The 21,330-nt window shown below is 43.9% G+C and overlaps 1 protein-coding gene across 5 annotated transcripts in view; it reads right to left on the bottom strand.

The window, feature by feature from the left end:
• LOC139246299 (protein transport protein Sec24B-like) overlaps nt 1–21,122 on the bottom strand; it is a 150,440-nt gene extending 129,318 nt beyond the window's left edge. For 2 of the 5 annotated variants that reach the window (XM_070871401.1, XM_070871406.1), the window contains exons 1-3: nt 21,045–21,122; nt 13,888–13,991; nt 7,635–8,387 (exon numbers count right to left, since the gene is read on the bottom strand). In XM_070871401.1, the coding sequence (XP_070727502.1) occupies nt 7,635–8,364 (730 nt within the window). In that variant the 5' untranslated portion in view covers nt 8,365–8,387; nt 13,888–13,991; nt 21,045–21,122. Of the gene's footprint in view, nt 1–7,634; nt 8,388–8,683; nt 8,889–9,346; nt 9,366–13,887; nt 13,992–21,044 lie in introns of those variants that run through there. The other 3 variants (XM_070871402.1, XM_070871403.1, XM_070871404.1) reach the window with 3 other exon arrangements.
• Between the last annotated feature and the right edge of the window lie 208 nt (nt 21,123–21,330).

The raw sequence follows: 21,330 nt of genomic DNA, 5'->3' as shown, positions 1-21,330 counted from the left end.
AGCGCTATCAAGTGAATAACAAAAAAGAATAGTGGCCAACATGGGCCAATATTTGATCGAAATCAAATTGAAAGAAAAAAGGTGAAGGTAAAATAAAGAACTATGGAGCAAAGCACTAATAAAAGTGAAGGTCTTGTAAATATTAAGTTTATCACAAAATAATATTTTGGGATACAGTATATGGGTAATTTGAGATATGACATATGGTTAAGTGTAGCATATGGCTTAATTGTACCATATTAGCTTATCTCAGACAGGGTAGCAGTAGGGCAATAAACTGACCTCAGCTCCTGGATTTGGAAGAGGAAAATCAACCAGGGTTCCTGCTCCTGATCCCTCATCAGGTCACTGTTCTGCTGCTTAGGCAAATAACCTGCAGATATTCATCAATGAGGCTCACACTATGTGCACAAGGTAGCAGAGGGTAACCTCTGTCCATGGAAACGTACTTGAACAAGGGGTCAAACATCAGAAAACTGGCCTTGAAAACTAGGTAATGGTTTTTGAAAATTAATGGTACTTCTACAATTTTTTGAGGATGTAACTAGTAGAGTGGACAAGGGAGAACCAGTGGATGTGATGTATCTGGACTTTCAAAAGGATTTTAACAAGGTCCCACACAAGAGATTAGTGTGTAAAATTAAAGCACATGGTATTGGAGGTAATGTATTGACGTGGATAGAGAACTGGTTGGCAGACAGGAAGCAAAGAGTAGGAATAAACGGGTCCTTTTCAGAATGGCAGGCAGTGACTAGTGGGGTACAAGGTTCAGTGCTGGGACCCCAGTTATTTATAATATACATTAATGATTTGGACGAAGGAATTGAATGTAATATCTCCAAGTTTGCAGATGACACGAAGCTGGGTGGCAGTGTGAGCTGTGAGGAGGATGCTAAGAGGCTGAAGGGTGACTTGGATAGGTTAGGTGAGTGGGCAAATGCATGGCAGATGCAGTATAATGTGGATAAATGTGAGGTTATCCACTTTGGTTGCAAACACAGGGAGGTAGAATATTATCTGAATGGTGAAAGATTAGAAAAAGGAGAGATGCAACAAGACCTGGATGTTATGGTACATCAGTCATTGAAAGTTGGCCTGCAGGTACAGTGAAGAAGGCAAATAGCATGTTGGCCTTCATAGCAAGAGGATTTGAGTATAGGAGCAGGGAGGTCTTAATGCAGTTGTACAGGGCCTTGGTGAGGCCACACCTTGAATATTGTGTACAGTTTTGGTCTCCTAATCTGAGGAAGGACATTCTTGCTATTGAGGGAGTGCAGCAAAGGTTCACCAGACTGATTCCCGGGATGGCAGGACTGACATGAAGAAAGACTGGAGCGACTAGGCTTATATTCACTGGAATTTAGAAGAATGAGAGGGGATCTCATAGAAACATATAAAATTCTGTCGAGATTTGATAGGTTAGATGCAGGAAGAATGTTCCCAATGTTGGGGAAGTCCAGAACCAGGGGTCACAGTCTAAGGCTAAGGGGTAAGCCATTTAGGACCGAGATGAGGATAAACTTCTTCACTCACAAAATTGTAAACCTGTGAAATTCTCTACCACAGAAAATTGTTGAGGCCAGTTCGTTAGATATATTCAAAAGGGAGTTAGATGTGGCCCTTAAGGGATACGGAGAGAAAGCAGGAATGGGGTACTGAAGTTGCATGGTCAGCCATGAATCATATTGAATGGTGGTGTAGGCTCGAAGGGGCAAATGGTCTACTCCTGCACCTATTTTCTACGTTTCTATGTTAATTAATACTTTTTTTGCATTCAAAATAACAAGGTTTTCTATTTCCAAAGCTTGAAAGTGATTAATTTAATCAATTTATGACAATTTTAGATACTATCTGTAGTTAGCAATTGTCTAGGCCTGTAAGTTTTCATAGAATCATAAAATTTACAGCACGAAAGGAGGCCATGCCGGCTCATCAACAAAGAGCTATCCAGCCTAATCCCACTTTCCAGCTCTTGTTCCGTAGCCCTGTAGGTTACAGCACTTCAAGTGCATATCCAATTACTTTTTAAATGATGTGAGGGTTTCTGCCTCTATCACTCTTTCAGGCAGTGAGTTCCAGACCCCCACCACCCTCTGGGTGAAATTTTTTTCCCTTAAATCCCCTCTAAACCTCCTACCAATATGCCCCTGGTTCTTGACCCCTCTGCTAAGGGAAATAGGTCCATCCTATCCACTCTATCTTGGCCCCTCATAATTTTATACACCTCAATAAGGTCTCCCCTCAGCCTCCTCTGTTCCAAAGAAAACAAACCCAGCCTAACCAATCTTTCCTCAGCTAAAATTCTCCAGTCTAGGCAACATCTTCGTAAATCTCCTCTGTACTCACTCTAGTGCAATCACATCTTTCATGTAATGTGGTGACCAGAACTGCATACAATACTCTAGCTGTGGCCTAACTAGTGTTTTAACTTTTTAAAGGTTCTTAGACATGACACCAATAGGCAGCAGTCAGTATGTTTGAGCAATAGATCAAGATTTATTAAGCTTACAGCGTAGTATACTTAACAAAAGGCATTAACTGAATGAAAGCTCGCAACCCTTGGTCTCTGGAATCTTTCGGACACAGGTGACATAAGAACATAAGAAATAGGAGGAGGAGTAGGCCATTTGACTTCTTGAACCCACTCCGCCATTTAATAAGATCATGGTTGATCTGATCATGGACTCAGTTCCACTTCCCTGCCCACTCCCCTTTATTCCCTTATCGCTCAAAAATCTGTCCATATCTGCCTTAAATATATTCAATGACCCAGCTTCCACAGCTCTCTGGGGCAGAGAATTCTACAGATTTACAACCCTCAGAAGAAATTCCTCCTCATCTCAGTTTTAAATGGGCGGCCCCTTATTCCGAGACTATGGGCCCAAGTTTCGAGCCGCGCCTAGAACGGCGCAGTCCCGACCTGGACGCCCGTTTTTCGTGCCACAAAGTGCGCCTAAAAAAACCCTCCATATTCTCCACCTCTCTGCAGGTCCTCTGGCCCTCGGCGCAGTGCAGCAGGAGCTGTAGGGGGCGGAGCCAGGTCCCTGCGCTGAAAACAGTGCCGGGACCTCTGCACATGCGCTACAGTGGGCGCACAAGTGCAGTAGCTCCAGGCGCCCGAAACTGTGTGGGACTGGCCGAAGCACGCAGCCCCTAGCCCTGGCCGAATGGCCTCACTGGGGCTGCATGAATAAGGCTCCTCCCACAGCCAGCTCCTGCTTCCTCCCGACCTGACTCGACACCCACTTCCCCCCCCCGGACCCGACCCGACACCCGCTCCCACCCCACCCCTGGACCGGACCCCGACACCCGCCCCCCTCCCCCCGCCGCCTCCGGACCCGACTCCCGCTCCCTCCCTCCCCCCCCCCCCCCACGCCCCCGGACTGGATCCGACCTGACCTCCCTCCCCCTGACCTGACCTCCCTCTCCCTCCCTCCCTCCCCCCCCCCGACCCGACCCAACGCCACCTACCTGTAAATCTGGTGCTGGGGACGGGCCCTGCCCGAAGTCTCGGGCCCGGCCTGTTCAGCCTCCCTCCCCCTTCTCCCCCACCCCCCCAATCTCCTTTACCTCCACCCCCCCAATCTCCTTCCTCCCCCCCCCAATCTCCTTCTTCCTCCCCCCCCCAATCTCCTTCTTCCTCCCCCCCCCAATCTCCTTCTTCCTCCCCCCCCAATCTCCTTCTTCCTCCCCCCCCAATCTCCTTCTTCCTCCCCCCCCAATCTCCTTCTTCCTCCCCCCCCAATCTCCTTCTTCCTCCCCCCCCCAATCTCCTTCTTCCTCCCCCCCCCAATCTCCTTCTTCCTCCCCCCCCAATCTCCTTCTTCCTCCCCCCCCCCAATCTCCTTCTTCCTCCCCGCCCCAATCTCCTTCTTCCTCCCCCCCAATCTCCTTCTTCCCCCCCCCCCCGAATCTCCTTCTCCCCCCCCCCCACGAATCTCCTTCTCCCCCCCCCCACGAATCTCCTTCTCCCTCCCCCAATCTCCTTTCTCCCCCCCCCAATCTCCTTTCTCCCCCTTCTCCCCTTCTCCCCCCCTACCCCCCTCCTCCCCCTCCCCTCGCTGTCAGAAACACAGACACTGATAGACAGAGAATGAGAGACACACAGACCGACAGAGAGATAGAGACACTGACAGAGACACACTGAGGGGGGCATCCCAGCACGCTATTGGAGGGCTCCTGGTGCTGCAGTCGGTAAGTAGAAAATGTTTTATTTATTGATTTAAAAAAAAATTATTTCTTATTAATTTTTTAAAATTGATTTATTGGTTGATTTATTGATGTATTTATCATTTATTATTAATGATGGCTCTTTATTTGTAAAACTGAAGTGTTTAATGTTTGTAAACTTCCCTTTAAACACCCCCCCCCCCCCACCATTCCCTACGCCTGATTTGTAACCTACGCCTGATTTTCTAAAGTGTAGACAAGGTTTTTTCGAGCGTACAAAAATCTTCACTTACTCCATTCTAAGTTAATTTGGAGTAAGTTTTCACTCATGAAACTTTGAAATCAGGCGTAAGTGGCCAGACATGCCCACTTTTGAAAAAAAAAAATTCTGTTCCAAAGTGAAACTGTTCTAACTGACTAGAACTGGAGCAAACTAAATGACGAGAATTCCGATTTCTAAGATACTCCGTTCTACACCAGTTGCTCCTAAAAATCAGGAGCAAATCATGTGGAAACTTGGGGCCAAGGTCCCCTAGTTTTAGTTTTCCTCATGAGTGGAAATATCCTCGCTGCATCGAACTTGTCGAGCCCTCTCATTTTCTTATATGTTTTGATCAGATCGCCTCTCATTCTTCTGAACTCCAATGAGTATAGTCCCAACCTATCTTCATAAGTCAAATCCCTCATCTTCAGAATCAACCTAGTGAACCTTCTCTGAACAGCCTACAATGCAAGTATATCCTTCCTTAAATACGGAGAGCAAAACTGCACGCAGTACTCCAGGTGTGGCCTCACCAATGCCCTGTACAGTTGTAGCAGGACTTCTCTGCTTTTATACTCTATCCCCTTGCAATAAAGGCCAACATTCCATTTGCCTTCCTGATACTTGCTGTACCTGTATACTAACTTTTTGTGTTTTATGCACAAGGAGCCCCAAGTCCCTCTGTACTGAAGCACTTTACAATTTTTCTCCATTTAAATTATAATTTGCTTTTCTATTTTTTCTGCCAAAATGGATAACCTCACAGTTTCCTACATTATACTCCATCTGCCATATGTTTGCCCACTCACTTAGCCTGTCTATATCCCTTTGAAGATTGTTTGTGTTCTCCTCACAATTTGCTTTCCCATCCATCTTTGTATCATCAGCAAACTTGGCTATATTACACTCGGTCCCTTCATCTCAGTCATTAATATAGATTGTAAATAGTTGAGGCCCTAGCACCGATCCCTGCGGCACCCCACTAGTTACTGTTTGCCAACCGGAAAATTACCTGTTTATCCCGACTCTCTGTTTTCTGTTAGTTAGCCAATCCTCTATCCATGCTAATATATTACCCCCAACCCCGTGAACTTTTATCTTGACGTCGTCTTCAGTCTGTTCGTTGCTCTCCCAGCAGTTTGTGTGTGAAGCTATTCTTTGAGTGTCAATGTTTATCCAATTTCTTATCAAAGGTTCGTTTGGCCAATGTCCATATATGGTTTTTTAACAAAATCACCTTTTTAATTGGTTGTAATGGTCAAAATACCATTGTCACTCAAACCAGAGGTAGTATCTTGGCCACAACTATTTCCAGTAATTTTCCAAAAACCTTACAGTCCCTGTTATCTTGTTTACAAATTCCTTTAGCTCCTCGGAATCGGCCTTATTTATGCTCCTTTATCCTAACTATTAGTTTTGCTTAGACAAACTCCAATTTCTACTTTGTTATTATAATAATTTGACCTCGACTTACAGCCTGTGGCTACTTGTTATTTTTGATTGCCTTTACGTACATTTGAGCAGCCTCTAACATTCCCATGCCCATAGAGAATCATAAGTAAGATTAGTTTGGTCAATGACTACAAATTGAATATATACACGAATCTCTAATACTAGTCTTTCGTACAATACAGTCCAAGCATAACCTCCCTGCTCTTCTATTCAATGCCTCGGCTAATAAAGGCAAGTATTCCGTATGTCTTCTTAACCACCTTATCCATCTGGCCTGCTATCTTCACGGGTCTGTGGACATGCACTCCAAGCTCCCTTTGTTCTTCTACACTGCTCAGTGTCCTACCATTTAATGTGTATTCCCTTGCCTGGTTAGCCCTTCTCAAATGCATTACCTCACACTTCTCCGGATTGAATTCCATTTGCCACTATTCTGCCCACCTGACCAGTTCATTGATATCTTTCTTCTTCATTATCATCCACACAGCCGATTTTAGTATCATCTGCAAACTTCTTAATTATACCCCCTACAATCAAGTCTAAAATTAGCCCTCCTCGTCCTGCAGCCTTTGACATGGTTGACCACTCCATCCTTCTCCAACGCCTCTCCACCACCGTCCAGCTGGGTGGGACTGCACTCACCTGGTTCCATTCTTATCTATCTAAGAGTAGCCAGAAAATCACGTGCAATGGCTTATTTTTCTACTCCCGCATCGTTACCTCTGGTGTCCCCCAAGGATCTTTCCTTGGCCCCCTCCTAGTTCTTATCTATATGCTGCCCCTTGGCGACATCATCCTAAAACACGGCATCAGTTTACACATGTACGTCGATGACACACAGCTCCAGCTCACCACTTCTCTCGAACCTCCACGGTCTCTAAATTGTCAGACTGCTTGTCCGACATCCAGTACTGGATGAGCAGAAATGTTCTCCAATTAAATATTGGGAAAACCGAAACCACTGTCTTTGGTCCCTGCCACAAACTGCGCTCCCTAGTCACCGACTCCATCCCTCTCCCTAGCATCTGTCTCAGGCTGAACCAGACTGTTCGCGACCCAAGAGTCATGTTTGACTCTGAAATGAGCTTCCGGCCACATATCCATGGCATAACTAAAATCGTTAGTATTTTATTCAACCAATTTGGTTTTTAAGTTTTGAAATATCACTCAATTATCTATTTACAGATTCTAATCTATAATCACGGCTCTGAATTTACACCAATGCCCTAGTTTTAGAGAAAAAGAGAAATAGAGTATTTTCCTTTCATTGTACTTGTGTTTCTTCCTATTTAATTAGGTTTAGGTCTAAATATTTTACCATTTTGTTGGTATGTATTGCTTTTTTCCTTGACAATCTACTGAGTAACAATTTAAGAACAAAACTCTATTTGTAAGTATTAATTTCATACAGTTGTGCATTGTAACTAAATTTTGCAATGTAATTTAGATTTTTTTTTTAATAACTTGGTCCATAACTGCTCCTGGGTTTAGCAGGATACAATCAATACCACTGCAATTGCTGGGAACAAATTAAATTGTCTGATTAATGCTAACCTTTTTAAAATAGTTTCAAATCTTACCTTGGTAGGCAGTGCTCGATTAAGGAACTAGTGAATTTAAGAGACTATTTGATAGATTTATCACACAAAGAGAAAAATGCATTCTACCCAAAGGGTTGTTGTTTAGACTTCAAACAAAAATAGTGCGTTTCTTGCTCCTGTCCTGAAAAAAAACAGAAAATATCCCCTACCTGTACTTGTTTGGCTATTTGCAGAGGAAGAAGTGACAGTAGGATTGACGATGGGACTGGTTGGTGTTGTCACTGATGCTTCGGGTAAGGGTTGCCATGCTGCACCAGTATTTCCAGCAGGATAAGGCTGAAAAGATGCTTGGGTGTGTCTCTGTCTGGTTTCTGGCAATGGTTTCACACGGCTGGGTAAGACACCAACTAAAGGCTGACTGCTAGCAGGATGAAGAGTTTGTGAAGTTAAAGGGACACTATACTGGGTGCTGGAAACAGGCATAGCATGATGATAAGAGAAACCAGGATGAGCATTGTTAACAGAAGTAGTAGAATGGGGGTAAACACCCTGAGTAGTACTTTGAAAAGGTACATTGTAGGAAACTTGACCAGGATAGTATCCACCACTTGGAACATAACCAGCTTGCTGAGGAATATGGTCTAACTGAGGTCTGGCAGCAATCAGATTCGGACCCTGCGGAGCAATCAACGAAGGACCCAAGGGAAGTGTGGTATAAATCTGACCAGGTCCTTGAGGACTACCCGATGATGTAGGACATAGAGAGGGTCTGATGATGTTGTGGACGGGTGCCTGGTAGTCGTTCTGGTAATAGGTAAAATCGTACTGTCCAGCGGTGGGTGCAAGTGGTGCTTTATTGGGCACTTGCTGGTGATGTTCTGGAGCAGAACTGCTGTTCTGCAGAGGTGCTCCATGTCCAGTAGATAGAGGTTGCTGCATAGACAACAAATTCTGTGTTTGATCTAAAAGAAAAAGAAAAATGTAACTATATCAAATACTCATGAAACGATCATTAAGTTACAAATAGTCATTTGTGAGAAACTTAAGGGCATGCATACCTTTGCAAACTGTTTCAGTTGTGTTTTTGTTACTCTACCATAGTATGTCCAGCGATGAGAATTTTAAATGGTAATTCTCTTTCCAGGCTTAAATTACAGCTCCCATATTTTAACTACATGTCACTGCACTTCAAAATTAATTTGCTGTTTGAAAGGGTTTGAGCCATTTGTCAGCTGTGGCTCAGTGGTAGAACACTCACCTTGGAGTCAGAAGGTTGTGGGTTCAAGTCCGACACCAGAGACTTGAGTATATAATCTAGGCTGACACCAGTGCAATACCAAGGGAGTACTGCACTGTCGGAGATGTCATCTTTCGCATGAGATGTTAGACCGAGGCCCCCATCTGCCCTCTCAGGTGGACGTAAAAGATCCCATAGCACTATTTAAAGAGCAGGGGAGTTCTCCCTGTTGGCCGAGCAAATATTTATCCCTCAATTAATATCACACAAAAACAAATATATCTGGTCATTATCACATTACTGTTTGTGGGAGCTTGCTGTGTGCAAATTGGCTGGCGCATTTTCTATATTACAACAGTGACTACACTTCAAAAGTACTTCATTGGCTGTAAAGTGCTTTGGGACGTCCTGAGGTTGTGAAATGTGCTAAATAATTGCAAGTCTTTCTTTTTCTTTATTTCAGCAGTGATAAGGCACCAAGTGAATGCAAGTATTTAAAAAAAATTAGTTTTAAATCTCCATTCTTTGTAACTATCCCACTGGATTATCTCCAATTTAAAATCAAACTGTGAGAACCTGAATTCAGGGGTGAAAGATGCCTTTAAATATCACAACACTGGAGGAGCAGTGAACAGCTAGCAGCAAAACCAATAGGACTGCACCCCACTCCTACAGCAACCCTACCTCATGACTCCAGCCCTGGTTCCTGCTGCTGATTTTAAATTGGAGACAGCGCAGCTGAAGAGAGGGAGAGCCAGGTCTGAAATTAGGAGAAAGAGTTGCCATTTAAAATATCATAACACTTTAGGAGCAGAATGGAGTGCGTTCCCAAAATGAAAACAGAAAATATTAGAACTACACAACAGGTCAGGCTGTACCAGTAATGAAAAAAGATAGATTAATGTTTGAAGTTCGGGTATAACCCCTTGTCAGAACTGCCAGTTCCAACAAAGGGTTGTACCTGCACCCAAAACATTAACCTGTCTTTTCTTTTTACAGGATGCTGACTGATCTGATCGGTAGACCCAGCATTTTTTTTAAAATTCAGATTGGTTTCAGATTTTTAGCATATTCAGGGTTTTTTCTTCCTTTGTAGTGCATTCTTGTCAGGTGTTGCTCCAGACTTGAGTTCATGTTCTTACTAATTATTTAAAAAAAAATCATAGTCCAGTTGGATAGTCACAGGGAGAGAAGATTTAAAATCAACAGTGCATACCACATATCCTTTCCCCATGTACTATGTCTGATGACTCTTAGTCAAAGATCATTTCATCATCCAAAGGAGCCAGTATCAAAAGACACAGAACACAAGAGGTAACAAGTATTTATCCAGTGTTACTACATGTACAGTGGCTGGTACTTGTGCAGTTTGTAAAATCTGTTGATACCTTTATCCAGGGAATGATTGTCTTCCCTGAGCTGGAGGGTTTTGCAAGTTTTCAGTTTATGCACCATAACTCAAATGCAGACTGATATTAGGAAAAACATTATGGTAAAAATAACCCCATAGAATTAAAACACTTGAAACATAATTGGGATTAAAAATAAAATTTAAACACTAAGGAGCAACTTGATTTTTCTGGACTATCTTTTTAGTTGCAATTCTGCCCATTTAATTTGCGCCAGTGTAAGTGAGTTAGTTAGCTTTTTTTTTTAAGTTCAGTTTTTTTTTTCAAAAGGAGGTGTTCCCAGCCACCTATCCCTGTTTTAGGTGTTTGGCCAGCAAATAGTTGCTCCAAACTAACTTAGGGCAGCGTATGTTGCCACTTCTGTCCGCACAAAAAAACCTTACCTAGAGTTAAGGAATCGGCGCAAGTAACTACATTTAAAGCACCACCAAGCACCAAACAAACAACAAAAAGTAATAAGCAATTAATTAATAAAAAATAGAAGGAACCCTGCACCTAAAGCACCAAGACTAAAGTAATAAGCAATCAATAACAAATAAAAAATAGAAGTTCTACCAAAACACGGCCAGGGAAGGCAGTGGGGCGCCGATGCGGGAGACCATTTGGCCAGGGCTGGGGTGGGGGGGGGGGGAGGGAGGTGGAAGTACTCTCTTGATCAAATGGTACAAATCCTCTGGTAGGTCTGGAGCCAGCCCCTTGGACTTCAGTATCCTGAGGATCTTGTTCACCCGAGATACGATGGACGTTCCCTCCGCTCAGGCGCATCTGTTCCTGCTGTCGGGGCCGCTTACTGGGCTGCCTGCGTGATGCAGGTACTCCCGTCCTCGCTCACAGAGGGCCTGGCTTCACGTTTGGGGCACTGATCTTGGAGGGCTTTGGTGATAACCGCTTGCTGATGACAATGGTCCACAAACCCCTTCAGAGTCCTGTAAGAGTTTGGCACGCCTAGACTGATGTCCGGCATGGCATCAAACACCCGCATGAGTCCCAGGTTCATCCGGTTGAGAGTTACAAACCCAGATCCCCAGAAACTCTTCAGGAGTTTTACAATCAGGTCAGAGTTGACACAGCCTGCAGAGCTCACTCTGGCCGCCGATGAGGGAGCCCATTCGGCCAGGGCTAGGGTTGCCGTGCTTCGGGCCCCTCCCACACAGCCTGCAGCGCGCGTTTGCAGAAACGGCCTGCCAGGAGCTACTGCACATGCACGCAGACTCTAGCGTGCATGTCAGAGGTCCCAGCACTCACCATGTGTTCCAATGTGCTGCGCCACAGGCCACAAGCCTGGAACCAACGGGGAGAATACGGAGGTAAGAAATCGGCGCCGTTTCTGTTCTACAAAGTCGGCGGGGGCAAACTTGGGCCCATTAATTGTACCTGATTTTCATCCTTATTCCCCGGCACTGTTTCCTTTACTATTCTCGCTCTCTCATTTTCCTACCTAAATTAACAGAATTATTTCTACTAACCTATTCTTGCTCGAGAAAAATATTTAAAATATTTTCCTTACGTCCTTTCCTCTCCTTCCCAGCTCTCATTGTCTATTTTGCTGGTTGTGAGCATGTGTAATAAATAAGCTAAGGTTTTAGCTCCAGAATGGAGTGGAAATGGAAAGCTTTTGCAGCCAATCAAATGCTCAGACATTGAAGACTAACCTGATAACAGATGCTTTACCTAGAAATAAACTTGTCTGCGACACTGGAAGGGTTAAATCTATTTTAACACATTTTCTCCACTAATGTCGATACGCAATGAGAGTTGCCACAGTACTAAAGAACTTGCATTTGCACAGCACCATGCGATTAATTAAGAGATCAGCGCCTGCAACTAAGTGTTATGATAGGAATGGTAGTTTTTTTTTAAAATCCCAAGCAGCGAGACCGATCAGGATGCAGATGTTATCTGCCTGATTAAACTAAGTATATTTTTAGTAAAGATAGCTAGATATTAAAGTACTGGAAAATCTTTGGAGATTCTTCCCCCCCCCCCCGCCCCCCCCAACCCCACCAACCTGTCTCTTGTAGCTCTCAGAGCAGGAAGGCAGCGACTGGCCTGTGCGGCAGGCTACTCGGCCTGGGATAGGGACGACGAGCGTCGCGCCCCCGCCCCCACACAGCATGCATCACACACACTCATATTTTGGGGCTAGGAGCTACTGCATCTGCGCGCACACTCTAGCGCGCATGTGCAGAGGTCCCGGCACTGTTTTCAGCGCCGGGACCTGGCTCCGCCCCCGAATCCAGTTGCCACGCTATGCCACCATGGAGGAGGCGCTAGGGAGCGGCCAAACTCGGCCCGAAGATTTTTGCCGCCCTTGGAGTTCTACAAAAGTGAATGCACCAGAAATTTGTACTGGCCAAATTTGGGCCTCATATCACATCTTCAGCAAGCCCCAAAGCACTTCAAAGCCAATGAATTACTTTTGAAGTGTAATCACTGTTGTTATGTAAGAAAACAGTGGTAGCACAATTTTCACAAAACATCCCACAAACTGCAAGTGAGATGCATGACGAGTTAATCTAGTCTTTAATTTTTGGTGGTGTTGGTTGACGAAGGGATGTTGGCAAGGACACCAGAATCCCATTCTTCAAATATTGAAAAAGGATCCTTTACATCCACCTGAACAGGACGAAAGAGCTTGTGTTTCAAACGCCTCAACAGAAAGATGGCACCTCTGACAATTCAGGACATTCTCATTACTGCACTGAAGTGTCAGAGGGATGAAGCCATTGAGTAGGGCTTGAACGCACAACCCGCTGACTCAAGAGGCGAAAGTGCTTCCGACTGAGCCAAAACTAACCTCGTGATGGTTAAACTTAAAGAGGAAGCAAATGGGCTTTGGGAAATTCTAGTTGGTAGAAAACATACTTGCTGGCTGCAACTGACTTAATTTTGGTCACCATCACCTTTTACCGTGGCAGGAAAAGCCAAGTCAGAAGTCATGCCTAGAGTCTTGACTTTGGAACCTCACCAATAAGGCAGGTTTTTCATAAGATAACTTTATTTGATTTGTGATGTCTATGGCAACAAACAGGATCCCAATTATTCATTCGTTCAGTTCCTAAATTTGGACCTTAAAACCTTATACTATGTCATAATTCGATTAGTTCAGTGGAAACTGGATGCTACTAATTTCAATGTGAATCATCTCACAGAAGCACTCACACTTTTGAGCTCATTCACAGAAGTCAAGGCATGCATGCTGGTGGCCATATCTTTATCTTATCATGCGTATTACCACATCCTATATATTCAAGGTCGTGAACAATGTACCTTGATCTGATGCACTCATTCTTTTTCCTCTTGGAAGGTATTGCCTCCTTGCCAGAGTGCAGATGCCCTGTGGTAGCCCATTCAAGTGAGGCTTGACGTTAAGTACAAGCAGGTTATTTAACCATGGGGCCATCGCAGCCGACCTGCCTTCACCAAACGTTCATACACGTACATTTCTATCATGTGTTACGGTAATCAGGAACTCTGGCCAATTTTTCCATCTCTCACCCTGGGTTGCTGAGGCCAATTATAGCAATCCTACTGTTGTCCCAGCTGGGATCAATCAACTCAGCATACCATTGGGAGCTACTTGATCTGTGTGGTTCAGCTACCAACTGAATAAACTTAATGAGCCATCGGGTAAACACTACACAGTTGTCCCAAAACTGTCAAGATTACAGTCCTTCTGATTGTACTTTTGAGCTTTGAGCTGTTTACATTATGTATTAGATTACTTTGAATACTTCACAATAGCAGAAAAATACTGAGGTACGAGTTGTGCATTTCTTTGTTTAGACATCAGACCTAAACTATTTGTTAACTCACTTTCAAATGAGAATCCTTCAAGCAGTCATATATCGCTGCACTCGCTTGGGATACGATGCAACTCTGAGCCCGTTTGAGGGGTGCAGTATTGGTACCGGAGTCACCTGAACAAAAACATGACAAGACACGTTAAAAATACGACAGCGGGGTAACATTCCAAGTTAGTGCTGGTGACGCAGAGTTTGGCCTGCCAGCATCACGTATCAGGAAATCACAGGCACAATGCTCATCATTTCCTAGCAGCATGAACTGGAAACATTTGGCCCTAATGAGTAACTGGCACACAAAGCTTTTTGATACACAATCAGCATTTGTATGATTTTGATCAGTCTGCATATATTCAAAGGGATATTCCAAGGAATGGATCACAAAAGTCATATCTGTAAGCTTTTCCTTACAAAGAAGCAAATACTGTCGACATTTAATCGCATTCTACCTTGCGATGGTTTTTTAAAATATCTTAATATTCCAATGACTGTTCTGTATAAAAGGATGACTACAGGCATTCCATAATTTGCACACATTTTTAAGTGGGATTAAGTGAAAAACATGAAAATTAAAATAGCACACAATGAACAGTGTGTGGGAAAGATAGCGATGGCAGGTTAAGCATTTTCTCTTCCTTCCCACCCCACCAGCATTCCCCTCCACTCCCCCGTTGAAGGCAGCAAGATTGTTCTGTGGTAGTTTCATGGGTGCTCTCCAGTAACTGGCTGTTGTTCACTTGTGAGCCTGGGCAGTGTATTATTGGTGGATTGTTTCACAGCTAGCTTGATCCAGTCCTCACCCGACATCCACGTCCAGCAGGGATTACAACACAGCAACCAAGAGCCGGAGCCCTTCCTGATTTTCCACTCTCGAATCCAGGAGCGCGAGGCCAATTCTGCTGCCTCAGCCAAGATTAGCCCTAGCAGAGACCTGTGATCTTCTTGGTCTGTATAATTCAGCTACCTTAACAAGCTGAGGCTTTGATGCTTAGTGGCACAGCTGTGCCTTTATTGCCCAATCGATTTATTGCCTAGTCAAAGTGCAGTCTAGTTATGAAATAAAATCTTACTGGGAGTAACTGTTCAAGTTGGTGAAAGCTGAAATCAACATCTGGCACAGCACGATACATCATCAACCCTCGCATTCATTTGCTGCAGGAATCAAGTGCATATTGAGTGGAAAGACTGTGAACATCTTGTCAGACAGGATGCACGGTGAAATGTTAAAACCTCAAATATTTTAAGGTTGCAACACTTGCTGGTCTAAAATAACAGGCTTCCTCTAATTAATCCTTTAAAAAAAAACTGTAATTGTTTTAATGTTTTTGCCTTATATCTTCTTCCCATGAAGTATCCTCTCATCGTGTACCTTCTTCAGCCAAATGGATGAAGTTGAGCCTCGACCGGTGGCATCGTACAGTGTGGCACCAGGAGAGGCCACAGTGCACCCTGGTGCTATTTCTGCCCTATCTTTTTTATTTCTACTTGGTGGGGTTGAGATTGAGAAACTCATGTCCAAGAACTCACATCAGAAACATAGAAAATAGGTGCAGGAGTAGGCCATTTGGTCCTTCGAGCCTGCACCACCATTCAATAAGATCATGGCTGATCGTTCATCTCAATACCCCTTTCCTGCTTTCTCTCCATACCCCTTGATCCCTTTAGCCGTCAGGGTCATATCTAACTCCCTCTTGAATATATCCAACGAACTGACATCAACAACTCTCTGCGGTAGGGAATTCCACAGGTTAACAACTCTCTGACTGAAGAAGTTTCTCATCTCAGTCCTAAATGGCCCACCCCTTATCCTAAGACTGTGTCCCCTGGTTCTGGACTTCCCCAACATCGGGAACATTCTTCCTGCATCTAACCTGTCCAGTCCCGTCAGAATTTTATATGTTTCTATGAGATCCCCTCTCATCCTTCTAAATTCCATCCTGTGGCACAATACATTGAAGCTCCAACTCACTAATTTTAATATTTTGCCCCTATACAGTTCAGTTGCCTGTACAAACAATGAATGCCAAGAGCTACTGAGCTCAGCAATGCGAAGAAGCCGAATGAAAAAGATACATTATCACTGTAACAGAGTATGGATCCAGACTGCAAATCCTAGCCCAGCCTCCTCTAAAATGTCACTGTGTCTATGAGGTAGCCACAGAAAGTTTATACTGCAGAAACTTTTATAGATGGTGTATATTTTGTTAACTTTAACAATAAATGGCAGATATAATTGGCAACACAATAAAGTCATACATTCCTGTTTATTCGTTCTCCCAAGTCACCTCTTCACCTAGAAGGAGCTCATGGACTTTGTTGTCAATAAGATGGAGACCATCTGTTCAACTGCCTCTGTTGCTTCTCCATTGCCTCTTTCCCCTCTCAACCCAGGCTGCATCTACCCAACCCTGAGATCTCTCTCTACTTTCCCTCCTAACACCCCTCTTAGAGTTCATCTTGTCCATGATAAACTCATGAAAGTCAGCACAACTTCCATTCCTGGCCCCATTGCTAGCTGACATTGTAAATAATTCCATCTCATGAACTTTCAAAACCACCGTCATCACCCTAGTCTCAAAAAACCTACCGACAATCCTTCGACCTTGCAGATGACTGTCCCATCTCCAATCTCCCTTTCCTCTCCATAATACTTAAACATGTAACCTCCCAAACCTGTGCCCATCTTTCCTCAACTCCATATTTGAATCTCTACAATCAGGTTTCCAATCCTGCCACAGCACAAAATGATTAGACCCAAAGTCACAAATGACATAAAAACAAAAAATGCTGGAAATGCTCAGCAGGTCAGACAGCATCTGTGGAGAGAGAAACAGAGTAAACATTTCAGGTCGATGACCTTTTGTTAAGAGATGTAACAGTTTATAAGCAAGTACAGAGTCAGGGAGAAGTCAGGAGGGAGGGGAGGAAAGACCAAAGGAAAAGGGGCTGTGATAGGTAGGAGTGATTAAATGACAAAGGCAAGGCAAGACAAGAGGGTGCTAATGGGTCAAGTAAAGAAACAAAAGATGAACCTAGTAAATTGCAACAGCAGAACCCCAGTTCTGACGAAGGGTCATTGACCTGAAACATTAACTCTGCTTTCTCTCCAGATGCTGCCTGGAGATTTCCAGCATTTTCTATTTTTATTCCAGATTCCAGCATCTGCAGTATTTTGCTTTTGTATTACCAGCACCTGCTGTCTGAAAAAAAAGGAGCAGATTATGATCTGAAGTAATGAAATCAATCTTGAGTTCGGCAGGTTGTAAAGTGCCTAATTGAAAGATGAGGTGCTGTTCCTCGAGCTTCATTGGAACAGTGTAGAAAGCCGACAGAGAAGTCAAGAGTAGGAGTGTGGTGGAGAATTAAAATGGCAAACGACCGGCAGCTCAGGGTCATGCTTGTGGGCTGAACGGAGGTGTTCAGCAAAGTGATCACCCAGTCTGCGTTTAGTCTCCTCAATGGCACATTATCGCTCCTCACCATTCGCAACTTCTCTTTGACCAGGTCAACCACACCAACCTCCTCCAACCCATCTCCTCAGTTGTTCAGCTTGGTGGGATTGCCCTTGCTTGGTTCCATTCTTATCTATCCAATCATAGCCAGCGCATCTCCAGCAATGGCATCTCTACCTGCTCTGGCACTGTTATCTCTGGGATCTCCCATGGATCTATACATGTCCCCCTCCGCTTCCTTGGTGACATAATTTACAGACATGCAGTCAACCTCCACAGGTATGTTGATGACAGACAACTCCAACCCCTCTCTCAACCCTCCACTGCCTCCGTCCAGTCTTCGATAAAGCGCAGTTTCCCCCAGCTGAACAATGGGAACAATAAAGCTATAGGGCTGGAACTTGCGGTTGGAGGTTTCCGAACCGCAAGAAAAGTACGCACCTACCTGTGCCTCCGTATCTTCGGACTCTTGTGGTCCTGGGCCTGCAGGGCAACCTGAAACATGTGTAAACCCAGATTTTGCAGGGCACTTACAACCCCATAAGCTGTGTGTACGCAGTCGTAGGCCCCGGAAAATCCGGGCCAATTGTCTTTGGCTACCAGCACAAACTCTAACCATTGACACCAATTCAATTCTCTTCTCCTGTCATTGTCTCAGGCTGAACCAAGCTGTTCTCAACTTCCATGTCCTATTCAATCCCAACTGAATTTCCTATCCCCATTCCCTCCATCACAAAGATGGCCTGCTGCCATCTTCATAACACCATCCACCTTTGCTCATGCCTCAACCCATCTGCCACTGAAACCCTAATCCATGTATTTATCATCTCCAGACTTCACTATTCCAATAATTTCCTAGTCAGCCTCCCATCCTCCAGCCTCTGTAAAATTCAGCTCATCCAAAAATCAGCTGACCAAATCCTGCTCAAGTGTCACTCCTGTTCTTGTTTCCTCAACACGTTACATTTAAAATTCTCATCTTTGTGTTGAAATCCTTTTGTGGCCGCACCCCTTCCTAGCTCTGAAACCACCTTCAGCCCTGCACTCACCATCCCGGACTCGTTGCTCCTCTGACTATGTGCACCTCCACCTCCTCTCACTCTACCATTGGCAGCAGTGCCTTCAAAAGTAATTCACTGGTGCTTTGAGACATCCCAAAGATGTGAAAGGCATTATATAAATGCAGGTTCTTTCATTATTGTCATTCTAACTTCTAGGCTTAAGCCTCTAAGAGCCCACCTCACACTGGTTTTAGTTTACATTGACTCAATCAGTATAACTCCATCCTTGTACAAAACTGCATTTTAAAAATAGCTAGGAGGTCTGATGAAACTCCCAGGGCTAGAAATTGCATAGCGCCCAGTTTGGGGCAACACCTCCTGCAGTTGTCGGCGATGCTGAAGGGGGCAGGAGCGACTATCACATCCGGGGGCAGTAATGGGCCACTGTGCACCAGATGATCTCACGATCTACGGGGCCCGAGAGCAAGGCGGTAAGTATTAGCACAAGCACAAAACCGCCAGGGACGTTCACGGGCGTGGGTGAATTGGTAGTGCCCGGTCAGTAACCCCCCCCCCCCCTCCGAGAGCCACGTTACCGATCCCCGTAGGCGCTAACGGGAGGCACAAAGCAGCTGAATTTCTCCTCTCTTCCCCCCCACCACTTAACATTTTGTTCAATAAAAATTATTTTAATTTCTTCCTGCGCTCTTCTATTAAAAAGTAGCTGCCTTCAGAGTGGACATCCCAAGGACACTGAACAAAACTGATGTTTCAAGACGGCTTCTTTGCTACTTCATGACAGTAACATTTGGTGATGATTAATTTAATACAACATCCCAACAAAGGGGATTTTCAAAATGGTAGCCAATCATGTCAGGAGAAAGGCGAGACAGCTCATCACATAACAGTGGAGTTTAAGAGTGCGAGTTTAAGAGTGCTCTAAATAAATGCTAAATAAGTTCTGTTTCTGTACTTGTGTAGCAGACTACATTAAAATGAATTCAGAAATTCTAACTGTACAGAGTACAAAGCAAAATACTCAATTTCTCTCAGGAATGAAACAACTTTCCTCACTCATGGAATAATCAGGGCATTTTGCTATTTCCCATTTTTATTCTATTCCCTATTTTTAATCCTTCCAGTAATGTCAGCCGTGTCTCAGTGGGTAGCACTCTCGCCTGAGTCAGAAGGTTGTGGGTTCAAGTTCCACTCCAGAGACTCTGCACAAAAATCTATGTTGATACTCCAGTGTAGTACTGAGGGACCTTTGCACTGTTGCAGGTGCCGTCTTTTGGATGAGACGTTAAACCGAGACCCCGTTTGCCCCCTCAGGTAGATGTAAAAGATCCTAGGACACTATTTTGAAGAAGTGCACGAGAGCTATCCCCAGTGTCCTGGCCAATATTTATCCCTCAATTAACATCACAAAAACAAATTATTTTGTCATTATCACATTGCTGTTTGTGGGACCATGCTGTGTGCAAATTGGCTTCTATGTTTCGTACATTACAACAGTGACTATACTTCAAAAGTACTTCACTGGCTGTAAAGCACTTTGAGACATCCTGAAAGTTGCTATATAAATGAAAGTCTTTCTTTCAGAGCAGTGAAAATGGACTCTACATTTCACATGTAAGAAAATATCATAGACGCTACCATGCACTGTTGACTATCCTTGTACATCCTGTGCTAGAGTTCCCAAAATTAATTTTAGAATTCAAAAGGAAAAATAGCTGGAGCATAGCGAGAGAGAACACAAGAGACAAAGACTAAGAAGATTAAAACCAAAGACCAAGAAACATAACAGGAACATAGTTGGCAGAAACAGAAAAGAGTTAAACCACAAAAAAATTTTAAATAGAAAAGTTTGTAAAGATGCTACAGACATTCTAACTCCCACTGAGCACAGATCTCACAAACAATTTTATCCGGTGATTCTCTTCTCACTCAGCTGTATGTTTGGCTGTAACAAACTGACCAGATGCCCAGTTTTACTTCAGGGCAGCTTAATGTTCAGGTTTTAAATCAGCTCACCAGTTTTAAAAGTATATAATTTGCACCGCAAATAGTTCGGTATGTAAACAAAATTGCAGCTCTTTGAATGAAAGGCATCAAAGCTGCTCTGCAAATCAACGTGGCCTAGTTTTTGCATTATTTGAAACTCAGCTTATGCTATTTAAATCAAAACTTAGAAACAAAATAAATTAAATCAATTCCTAAAAATACTTTAGAAGTGATTGTGTATAATATATCTCACACTTGGATCTACTCCGCTAAAAGTTGCAGTTTAGGCCCAATACTTCCAACCAGGTTAAATTTGAAATGTCCTCCAGCCACAGTGCAGTGTGGCTAAGATAGGTTTTTAAATTAACCTGGTCAGAAATGAGGCCTACAGTGCAACGGGCAAAGTTTAGGTTTAACAATAAAACCGCCAAAAATAAAATAAAAGGCCACACTTTTTTAGGGATAGGGGGACATTTTCTGTTTAAAAAAATCCATTAATTCTTGCTGAGCTCGAGGCCTCAAAATGTCCACCGAGTCTCCAGTCGAGCAGCAGCCCAGCCAGAGTGTGCTGTTACTGAAGCACTTCTTCAGATTCTCCTTGGCACAAATGTCAGGCCCAAACATGCGACGGACCGCCTTATAATTTAAAAAAAATCATTGGCCTCTAATGCATTTGATGAATCTTCCAGGAGATACAATAGCTGAGGAAATACCTTTTCCACTGAATCTCCAGGCTAACTCTTGCAGCAGTTACCATCCCCTACACGCAGCGCACAACAACCCTGCACGGCTGCTCCACAGCACCACACAGTGGCTGAGCAAATGCTTTAATCTGCACGTTTGCAACTCTGAGAGCTTTGGCAGCTTTTTTGTTGGAGCAACTTATACTTATACATTTTGCTTGTTTCAGACCTTGAAAACCATCGACAATGTTTTCTAATGCAACAGATCCAGAAATGTTATTTCGTTGCTATATAATAGACTTATTTTTACAGGTTT

The sequence above is a fragment of the Pristiophorus japonicus genome, chromosome 2 (assembly GCF_044704955.1).
Source record: "Pristiophorus japonicus isolate sPriJap1 chromosome 2, sPriJap1.hap1, whole genome shotgun sequence".
Taxonomy (NCBI): domain Eukaryota; kingdom Metazoa; phylum Chordata; class Chondrichthyes; family Pristiophoridae; genus Pristiophorus; species Pristiophorus japonicus.
This window is presented reverse-complemented; position numbering and strand designations above follow the sequence as displayed.